This window comes from Globicephala melas, chromosome 20 (assembly GCF_963455315.2).
Source record: "Globicephala melas chromosome 20, mGloMel1.2, whole genome shotgun sequence".
Classification (NCBI taxonomy): Eukaryota; Metazoa; Chordata; class Mammalia; order Artiodactyla; family Delphinidae; genus Globicephala; species Globicephala melas.
The window spans coordinates 46,479,449-46,491,033 of record NC_083333.1 but is presented as its reverse complement, the minus strand read 5'-3'; the positions used below and the strand labels follow the sequence as shown (position 1 = coordinate 46,491,033).

General features: G+C 42.5%; 1 protein-coding gene across 1 annotated transcript in view; it reads right to left on the bottom strand.

Annotated features, from left to right (window-relative positions):
* Window positions 1-6,880: 6,880 nt before the first annotated feature.
* Window positions 6,881-11,585, bottom strand: part of TAF15 (TATA-box binding protein associated factor 15) — a 29,171-nt gene continuing 24,466 nt past the window's right edge. The window contains 5 exon segments of the mRNA XM_030881941.2: window positions 6,881-7,211; window positions 8,563-8,941; window positions 9,049-9,137; window positions 9,254-9,335; window positions 10,031-10,123. Of these exon segments, the coding sequence (XP_030737801.2) occupies window positions 7,172-7,211; window positions 8,563-8,941; window positions 9,049-9,137; window positions 9,254-9,335; window positions 10,031-10,123 (683 nt within the window). The 3' untranslated portion in view covers window positions 6,881-7,171.

Sequence of the window (11,585 nt, the reverse complement as noted above, 5' to 3'; positions counted from 1 at the left end):
CCAAAAAGCTACATCCTCCATCAGAAAGGAAAAGCCCAGACTTCAGAGTCAGACAAATCTGAAATCAAATCCTAGGGTCCATTACTCACTTTATCTTTGACTTTGGACAAGTTATTGAACCTTTCTGTTTCCTCACCTACGATATGAACAGATCAATGCATACTACTTCTGAGGGCTCCTATGAAGATTAAACAATAATATAAAGCCTAATGGTGCCTGGCATTCCATAGTAGGCACTCAAATGTGGACTTCTTTTCTCTCCTTTCCTCTCTTCAATGTTGCCATGTGAGCCTGTGACCACCAGAGATTTAAAAAGTCCTTTTACTTCCTCAGTCTTACTGAGTGGTCTAATGAGAGGTCACGTTCTTCCCATCGAGTAGGAAAGCCCAAAGTGACATAAATGTTCTCTTCTACTTCCCCACATTCCAGGTCCTAGAGTAGTCCAGTTATTCTGAATCCAGCATGGTATGTCAATGAGATTTATCTGCCCACCTGCCCTACCACTTCCAAATTCATGTTTTGCTTCACAGAGTTGTAAGTAAAAACCAAAAGAGTAGTTTCACTATTCTGGGGTATAAGCAACACTGCCTCTAATAGTGTGGCACAAAGACCAAAGATGGAAAAATGATTATTTTCTTTTGCCCACTCTGTAGGTTTGCACCGGTGAGCAACCTAACCCAAATTTCCCTGGGCCTTGATAGCCTGTGGATACAAACAAGGCCTTATTAACTACATAATTCAGGCTCTCAACTCCTGCAAAGTCCTGCCCACAGATTTCCAACCCCTCCTCTTCCATACTTATGGGTCTCTCCAGGGGATGTCTCATTACTCAGCCAGATACCAGTCTCTGCTCAGTAGGACCTCAATAATAATTTCACCAGTCCTCACCAGAAGATTTAAGGCAGCACCAAGGGGACTTCCCTGGTGGTCCAGTGGACGTGGGTTCAATCCCTAGTCGGGGAACTAAGATCCCACATGCCGCAGGGCAAATAAGCCTGAGTGCCACAACTACTGAGCTCACACGCCTCAACAAGAGAGCCCACGTGCCGCAAACTGCAGAGCCCACACGCTCTGGAGCCCGCGCACCACAACTAGAGAAGAGAAAACCCGCACGCCACAACTAGAGAGAAGCCCGCACACAACTAGGGAAGCATGCATGCAGCAACAAAAGATCCCACATGCCTCAACGAAGATCCCACATGCCACAACTAAGACCCGATGCAGCCAAAAAAAAAAAAAAAAGATAAAGAAAATAAATACAATAAATATTAAAAAAAAAAAGACAGCACGGAGCATAAAGGTCTGCATAGAGCACCGACCGTCTGGTATGCCACCAAGGTACCAGAGCCTTCCCAGTACCAGAGCTACCTATATCCAATATTCTTAGAAACACACTTAATCCAAGCTGTGGCCAACTTCTCTCAGAAGCCTGAAATGCCCACTCTTCTCAGCCATCAGGATACGTTGGGATGGATTTTTGGACACCATCCAAAATGTAAGTCCCCCTCTTACCTCTCCTCCCTTTCTAATGGGATCTCTGGATACTCCCACTGATGGCAAAAAAAACCTCTCTACCCTCTTCCTCTATACCCTCTACCTCTACACCTCTTCCTCAAACATTCTCCCCCATCTCTGTGCTATAACTGAAACCTTGCTCTTGAACTGGCTTCTTCCTGAAATGTCAGGTGTTGCTCATCCTCCTACATTCCTTCCAATGTCACAATGTCCTGTCATTGTTTCTCCAAGGGTCTTGGCTCTCAAACGAGCTATCCCACCCTCTGGCCCACTTCCCTATTTTCTCTCATTCATTGCCTGAATCTTAGTCTTGCTATCACCATCCCTATGGACAACCATCCAACACCTCAGTTCCTCAGTCCCTCAGCTCAACTACAAAGGCTTTTCCCTCTCTTTCACTTCAGCTACCTACTTCCATGGCCACACTTAGCCCTAGTCATCCCCAGGAATTTCTCCATCTACAAAATCGTGAACATCTACTTTCTGACCCAAACCTTCTATCTCTCCAGTTCTTTTTATCCCCACTACCAGGCCTCTGAATCTCATCAATAACACTAAGGTCTTGACTTCCCTACATTCTCCCTGTTAGCCCCCTCTTACTTTTTAAATTTCTACTCAGCTGGGACTCCATCCATCAACCACTATTCTCACTATTCTTATACTTCCACTATCATCTCTCTCTCTGACTAGTAAAATCCCCAACCCTGAATCAAATTGCCTCTGATCCTATAACCAGGTTGCTGATTATAGTGGAGAAAACTCACACATCCATAGACTGGTTCCCTCAAAATACTTGCTTCCTATCTTAACTGAGTTCTTATTGCTGTCTGGCAATTTTATGGGTTCCTAGTTACAATTTCAAGCCTTCTCTGCTCTCTTCACATTTCCTACAGGCTCTTCAAACTTTCTATCTTATTACTCCCCAACTCTCAGTAGGCCATTATAATTTCTCTTTGGGGGAAAAAAATTAAAAACATCAGATGAAATTACCTCAACTTCTTGCCACCTGTTGTAAGAATCCTTGTATACAGTAGTTGATAGCACAGGCTCTAAGGCCAGATACTCTGGTTAGTATCCTAGCTCTGTAACTTACTAGCGATGTGATCTTGGGTAAGTTGCTTAACCTTTCAGGGTCTCTGTTCCTCAGTGTCCCTTCTAAAAGCCCCTTTCCAGTAGCAATCAAAATCATTTACACTATTCACCTCTTCTCTGATTTTACATTCAAAAGGAATATTTTTCCCTATACCTCCTTGCCTCACAGCATTGTTATGAGAATTAAATGAGTTAACACATATGGATTGCTTATAATTGCCTGGCATACAGTAAGCTCCCAATAAATGTCAGTCATCTGTTACTACGATTATCAGCATCTGCACTAACCTTAGCTCCATTACAGTGCAAGAGGCACTCTCCTCTTCCGAGGCAAAATCCTCCACCAGTGTCTTGGGTGCCATTCCTTCAAGGAATTTGAATATCAATTTTCCTCATTTCCTTTCAAATAGTGTATAAACATGATCAATTCCCATCCATCTTAAAAATAACCTCCCACAAACCCATAACCCTTTCTAGATGCCTCCTCTCCTTAGCTCACCTCACCTCTAATCATCCTTCATAATCAAGATTCTTAAATAGTTGTCCACACTACCTGTCTCCATTTCTCTAATTTCTATTATTTATTACCCTACTTCAGTTTGGGTTCAGAATTCAATTCTCTACCAAAACTGCTTTTGCTAAGGCAGTAGTTCTCAAAAGGGACAATTCTGCCCCCTCCAAGGGACACTTGGCAATGTCGGGAGACATTTTTGGTTGTCACAATTGGGGGCTGCTACTGGTGTCTTGCGGTAGAGGGCAGGGATGTGGCTAAATATCCTATACATAGCACAGGGCAGCCCTCCACAACAAATAATTATCCAACCCAAAATGTGAGTAGCACCAAGGTTGAGAAATCTCATGCAAAGATAATTTATAACCTCCGTATTGCTACATACAATGAATGCTTTCTATCCTTTATGTGACTTGGCCAACTCGAGCACTTGACCCCATTAGTTTCTCCCTCCTTGTAGTCCACTCTTCCCTTGGGTTCCACTGACACCTCACTGGTATTCCCAGTCTGTTTCAGTATCCTCTTCTATTATTATTTTTTTTATTTTTGGCTGCACCACGTGGTTTGTGGGATCTTAGTTCCCCAACCAGGGAGGAACCCAGGCCCTCAGCTGTGAAAGCAAGGAGTCCTAACCACTGGACCACCAGGGAATTTCCTATTATCTCTTAAATATTGGTACTTCTCAGGGTTTTGTCCTAGGCTCTTTTCTCTCTAGACTCCAAAACCATTAGAATCAATTGGGGCTTTTGTTTTTTAAATGTCCCAGGCCTCACAGATTCCATTGTTCTGGAGTGGAGCCCAGACATCTTCTGCATTTTAAAAAAGTTGCTAGCTAATTCTAGTATCCAGCTAAGATGGAAAACCACTACACTAGTCTTATTTTAATCATATCCACTCTCATCACTTTAATTACCATTTATATACTAATGGCTCAAATCTATAATAATAGAGTCTTTCATTTAGTCAATATTCATTGAGTACCTACCTAGGTACTGGGGTAGAACAGTGAACATCAGAAGAGGTTCCCTACTCTCCTGGAACTTACATTCTAATGGAGGAGAGAAATTAACCACAAAAAGATCGTTTCATATAGTGATAAGTACTGTGAGGACATCATTAAGAGATGATGTGTGTGTGACTGGAAGAAGTATTTTAGATACGAAGGTCAGCAAACACCTGGGAGGGAGGCTGGGATTTGACCCAACATTGTTATGAAAAGGAGTCAACCATGTGAATATGAGGAAAGAGAATCCTGCACAAAGCACACGCAAAGATACTAAAACAGAAGCACGTTTTGTACCATCAAGATTAGGACCAATGTGGTTAAGGTAAGGCTAGTATGGAAAAATATTCTCCTATGAGGTTGTGGAGACAAAGGCCAGATCATACAGGGCTTGGTAAGCCAAGGTAAGGAATTTATAGCCAACATACAATGGGAGGTCACTGAAAGGGTTTTAAAGAGGCATGACATATAGGTTGATTTACATCATTACCATATTGTTTAGCTGCTGTGTGAAGAATAGATTTTAGAGGGGCAAGATTGTGGGGGACCTATTAATGGGCTATTGCAGTTATCCAGAAAAGTGATGACTGTAGCTTGTACCAGGATTAGAACTAAGAATATAAAGATGGTTTCAGGATATATTTTGGAGGTAGAATTAAAAGGACCTGCAAGTATGGGATGAGTGAAAGAGAAATCAAATGTAAGTTCTAAGTTTTTTATCTGATCTGATTTGGGTAGATTAAGACTGAGATGAGGAAGACCAGGAAGAAAGAAACTGATTTGGAGATCAGAAGTTCTGTTCAGTCCCAGCGGAGTCACCAAAAAAAAAAAAAGTTATGTTAAATACATCCTAGTGGAAAAGTCAAGTAGGCAGCTGGATATAATGCAGAGTTAAGGGAAGAAGACAGACTGGAGACATAAATTTGGTGTAGTCATCACCATATAAAACCCAGGATAAAAGTGAGTATAGGGGCTTTCCTGGTGGCGCAGTGGTTAAGAAGAATCCGCCTGCCGATACAGGGGACACAGGTTCGAGCCCTGGTCCAGAAAGATCCCACATGCCGCGGAGCAACGAAGCCCGTGCGCCACAACTACTGAAGCCCATGCAGCACAACTACTGAAGCCTGCGTGAGCCTGTGCTCTGCAACAAGAGAAGCCACCGCAATGAGAAGCCCATGCACTACAACGAAGCTTAGCCCCCACTCACCGCCACTAGAGAAAGCCCGCACGCAGCAACGAAGACCCAACGCAGCCAAAAATAAATAAATAAATTTTTTTTTAACAAGTGCGTATAAATAGAAGAAAGGGGATCAGAACAAACTGAGAAACTTCTAACACGTAAAGGGCAAGTAAAGCTAGCAAAGGAGACAGAAGTCAGTAAGGAACATCAGTGGCACGTAATGTTCAGTGCTGCTGTTCTCTGGGCTGCAGATTTGCACACCCAGCTGCTGACTGAATGTCCCTACTTGGAAGGGACATTCACAAGTGCCCCAAATTCTACTTACCCACAACTGAATTAATTTCCCTCATCTTACTCCCAAACCTGTTTCCTTTTCCAGTGTTTCCTATTTCAATGAACAGCACATCTACCCAACTGCCCAGGCCAGAAAACTCTTTTCTCCCCACTACTTCTGACATCCAGCCAAATCCCATCAAATATACCCCTTCACTTCTCAAATCTATTATCTCCTCCTCATCCAGTCACTATCTGAGCTCAGACCTGTATCATCTCTCACCTGGTATACCATTCTGTCTCCAGTCCAGCCTCTCTACTAGGCAGCCATAATTATCTTTCAGTTGATGCCACTCAGGTCAGGCCATTCCCCTGCTTAAAATCTTTTAATGACTCCCCATGTGGAGGCAGGGGGAAAATGAAATGCAAGGACCTTATCGTAGAGCTGGCTTACCTCTCCAGTCTTATCTTTTGCATGCCCATTCTTAAACTTCTTCCTCCAATCACAGTGCACTACATACAATTCTCAAGGGCACAGCCTGTTCCTCACTCTTTTAACTCCTGATTTATTAATATTTGTTCATGTCAGTTTTCTGCTGGGAACACCAATTCCTCACCCCAGCCTCTTTACTTAGCCAATTCCTACTCTTCCCTCAAGGCTCACCAAGCTTTCCCAATCCCCCATGACTGGATTAAGTATCCTTCCAACCAGCCCTCAAAGCACCTTGTATTATTCTTACCAGAGCACTTATCAGACTATATACTCTCTGTTTGCTTGATGAGTAATATATCCAGCATCTGATGCAGTGCCTTACCCTTGGTAAGGGTAGGAAAAATAGTTTTTTAAAGAATATCAAATAACATATTATGTATATTGGTATCTTAACCCTGGTTTGTCAAACCCTTACTCTTCCTTCCTAGCCCTTGGACCCCCATATTCCCAGCGTCTAGAACACTGCCCTAAATAAATGGTTCTCAGCTGTAAACCTGGTTTTTATCAAAACCACCTGGTGATCTAAAGATAAATTAAGATTCCCAGCTCTACCTCCCCACATCCCACCAATTTCTGATCCAGTAGACCTGGGGTGAGGCCTAGGAATCTGGAAGTTTGACAACCTCCTCTGGTGGTTCTGACATGCAGTCATGCTTGGAAACTACTATTCTAAATGGAGTAGGAACTCAATAAATATGGTTGGAAGTAACATTTTAATTTCATGAAGTAGAATTCATTTCCTAATTCTTTAGAGTTCGAATCTGCTGTGACTGCATCCTGAGTGTGACAGAACAATACACTAATGTACAAAAGTCCACAAAACAAACATCCTTTATTGCAGTATTACAAAACACTTTCCATTTTGGCAATATTTTACAACGCACTTAGCTTCAAGGGTTGGGAAGGATAAGGCTGGAAGCTAAAGGGGGATATTTCGATGGACATTTCTAAAAGGAAAACTGTCCCAGCCCTCCCACCCAAATAAAAATCCAAATGTCACTTAATTTCACTACGCAAGAAGAGGCCACGAGGAAAGCAGCAGGCAAAACTCTGGCAATTTCACTATGGATCATGTCAGAGACAAAGGAACATTCAAAACAGTCATCAGTATGGTCGGTTGCGCTGCTCATTTCTGTAGTCGTTTCTAGGAATGAAAAATAAAGAGCCAGACTAAATTCTAATTTTCTACCGGGGAAAGCATCAGACACTTCTTCAGGGTGCTGGTGACTGGCATCAGCTTGACAATTTCTATAAGAATGACACCATGCCTAATATATTTCTCTGCTCCTAGAAGGTGCTTACGAAATGTCTAATTTATCAGCTTTAAGACATACAAAGTTCCTAGAAGCCCTGCTATCACTAACTCTCTTAAAAATTTTTCCATCTAGAATAAGGACTCTAAACCACTGTGGTATTTCAGGTCAGAGACTGCCATTCCAGAACTCTAAAAAGAAGAGTAGTATAGTGGAATAAGCAAGCAAACACTTTCATGTAAGAATTCTGGACCTGCCACTTACTATGCGATCTTGGAAAAGTTACTCAACATTTCTAACTCTGTAAAATGGCAAGTACATCTACCTCTGGGGTTGACAGAAGGACTAGAACTAAAGTATACAAAGACACTTTCACAGGATTTGCCACACAGTAAGAAGTGTTTAATAGATGATGATTACTAATAGCTAACAATTATACAGTGATTACCATGGCCCCACAGCATGGCATGGTTACCATGGCAACCGTTGTAACAATCTAATGCAACTCCACGAAGGAGATATCATTAGCCCCATTTTACAGATGAGAATACTGACGCTCCAAAGGGTTAAGTAACTTGCTTATCAAGCAGCTAATAAGTGGTGGAGCCAGGATTTGAAAGAAGACAGTCTGTCTCCAAACTCTGTGCTCTTAACTACATGCTTTACTAATTCTTGCTACCCTATATTGTCTCTGGCACAGTAACTGAAGTTATTTTACATCACTGGTTATTCAACTTTTTTTGCCTCTACAGCTTTCACGTGCATAGCACACTCCCATCAGTACCACCAGTGATTTTCATCTGGAAAAGGTGTAACAGAATCTCCAGAGAAACAACTGCAAGGTAGCACATGTGATTTGCTAAAAAAAAAAGCACACTCCTATAAAAGCACACTCCTATAAAAGGTGTGCTCTCCCCTCACTTAGATTAAGAATGCCTGATTTACATACAGTTTCAAATCATCTCTCAATCTCAATTATCTTTAGCTATGAGAAAGAATACACACACATTTACCTACATTCATCCAAATATAAAGATCATGAATAAGAATTTCCAAAACAAATTTTAGGAATTGCTAAACAGGAAACTAAACGGATCTTCTCCAACCTAACTGAAAGAGTTGACAATGGGAAATTCAAGTTCTAAAAAACTGGACAGGAAGAAAATGTGATGAAAAGGGCTCAGACTCTAAAATCTAAGAGCAGTGAGGTACAAAGGTTAGTATGTACATTCTAATACTCACCTTCCTCCCATTTTGCCTCCATAGCCACCTCGGTCTCCTCCATAGCCGCCGCCACTCCTGTCTCCTCCGTAGCCTCCACTTCGGTCCCCAATGTAGCCACCACCACCACGGTCTCCTCCGTAGCCCCCCCCACTTCGCTCTCCTCCGTAGCCGCCGCCTCGGTCTCCTCCATAGCCACCACCACGGTCCCCCCCATAGCCACCTCCTCGGTCCCCCCCATAACCACCCCCACTTCTGTCCCCTCCGTAGCCACCGCTGCCACTTCTGTCTCCACCATAGCCCCCCCCACTTCGGTCTCCACCATAGCCGCCTCGGTCTCCACCTCTGCCCCCACGACCTCTGTAGCCCCTCTCTCCACCGTAGCCTCTTCCCCGGAAATCTGCAAGGCAGAAATGCAAACTAGTAAGGCCAGCAGAATAATGGAAAGTCTCCTTAATGCCAGTCAGAAGATTAATAGCATGCAGATGCTGTTAAAGGCTGACCCACCTCCTCCTAAGGGACGAGAGTCCTCTGGTCTGGGCTCATTGCACTGATTGCAAGAATTCCTTCGAGCAAAGTTCATATTTCCACATGACCTGAGAAAGGAGGAAAATAAAATGCTCAATAGTTTCCAATGGATTCAGAACCCCCTCCTGTACCTTCCAACCCCAATCCCAACTCTTACATCTACCAAAATAAATGGTATACTTACGGATTAGGGCAAACCCAGTCCCCACTTTTGGGGTCTCCACCTCTCCCCTGAAAGCCTCCACGGCCTCTATATCCTCCACGGCCTGGGGGAAGTAAGGAGTGGGGAGCAATCAGTGGCAGACATTAACAAAGCAGAGGAAAACCATCAGACGAAAGAACTAAGAGCAAGTGTTCATCAATAACTGGGCAGCACCCCCTCAAATTAACCCCTTAAGGCAGGACTCCATGATTCTTTGATTTGGGGCTTTACTTATTTAGTCAATGCAGGAGATGTGGAAGAAGACCCCAAGGCACACATTTAAGTGCAAATAATGCACTAAAAAACTTCGAAGTCCACTTTCTATAATGCCCTCCTTAGTTTCAGAATCTCAGGGATAAAGGTTAAGTGAGAAGACATATTCCAAATTTAAGGAATTAGACACAATGGAAATGAAAGAGTTACAAGTAACTATCAACATATCAGGGAACTCCCAAACTGGTCAGATTAACTACCTAATTAGGTACCATTTAATCAACTACCTCCTAATGTCCAGGTGAATAACAAACTGCTTTATATAGCTTTCCAAAGAGATTTCTGGAACCTTCTTCCACCAATTTCTTAGCTATTACGACACCTTATTTACCTAATCTCCTATTCTGTACCTCACTTTTAAGATAGAAGGAAAAAGACCGATAGGGAGAGAGAAGTAGTAGCAAGTTCACACAACAGGGACAGAACATGGACTCAAATCCAAACCTTCTGTGTAATACCCAGGCCTGTGAGCAATAAGTATTTTACCTCGTCGCCCACCTCCACTTCCACCTCCTCTCATGAATTCAGGTCTTCTGGTGGCAAAAGACACTTTAATGATGTTGCCATGGAATTCTTTTCCTAAAAAAAAAAAAAAAAGAAATGGTTTTGCAGAAATGTTATTCTACATCTCCACCTCTCAAAAATATAAAACTTACAAATTTTTAGTTTCAGAGGAATAACTGACATGTCCTCACAGAAATTCAAACACACTAGTGTTCCAAAGAGTCAAGGTAACTGTACTAGAACATGACACAATCTACTAAATACAGCAGATCTGTCACAAGGAGACAGTCATTTCTTACTAAGCAAAAAAAACAAAAAACAAAAAAAAAACAAAAAAAACAACCATCTAAAATTTTACATGAAAAAAGCCAAGTACAGAACAATGTATGTAGTATGCTACCATTTCTTTTTTTTAAAGGGAATGAGTGTGTATGTGCATGCATGTGCACACATATGCCTGTCTATACACTGCCTATTGTGCTTAACTCCAGTAGGTGAAAAGGTGGAAAGGAAACTCATTTTTTACTATATACTCTTGGTACCGTTTGAAATGTTTTCTACCTTAGACAAGTAGTATCTTTAAAAATAATGTGTGCAGGGCTTCCCGGGTGGCGCAGTGGTTGAGAGTCCACCTGCCGATGCAGGGGACACGGGTTCGTGCCCCGGTCCGGGAAGATCCCACATGCCGCGGAGCGGCTGGGCCCGTGAGCCATGGCCACTGAGCCTGCGCGTCCAGAGCCTGTGCTCCACAACGGGAGAGGCCACAACAGTGAGAGGCCCGCATACCACAAAAAAAAAAAAAAAAAGTGTGCATATGTGATTACTTATATACATGCATACATACACATATTCTGCTGTCCCAGGGCCTTAGAGACAGAAATTTTCACTTTATATTAAATAAGAGAACTGACATATAAGGAAAAGGTGCCCAAGGAGTCACAAAATAGTTATAAATCCAGGAGTCTTAGCACTCTCACCGAAGTCCTAATTGTTGTGACTGGCAACCTTCCACAATGTCAGATGGTATGACAAGCACTTTTAAATACGAAACCCATGGATCAGTATTTTAAAAGCTGTAAAAAGATCTGGTGAGAGCTGAACTATGGAGTTACTGTTAAGAGGCTCATTTGCCCTATGGGGGAAAGGCACAATAATTTTTTTAACATATCATAAGCTATGATAGTTTTATGATTCACAGAAACTATGACACAAGCAGAAAAGTGAGGGAGAATGGACCTAGCCTTCAAGAGCAAGGTGATGGGGCCTGATTAGGGCAAAAAAGTAAAGAAAATGGAGGTGAAGACAGAGTTATCATAACCTCATCTGTGAAAAAGTAAAGAAATGCAATTATGTCTTAAAAGACACAGGTGCAATAATCTTGGAACTGGAAGGGACCACAAGTGCCTGTCAATCCAGCATAGTTTAGCACTTCACAGACAATGGTGCTAGACTGCCTGAGTTTAAGTCCTGACCCTGCCACTTATTCTGTGGTCTTGGAAATTATTTATCTTCTCTGTGCCTGAGTTTCATCATCCGT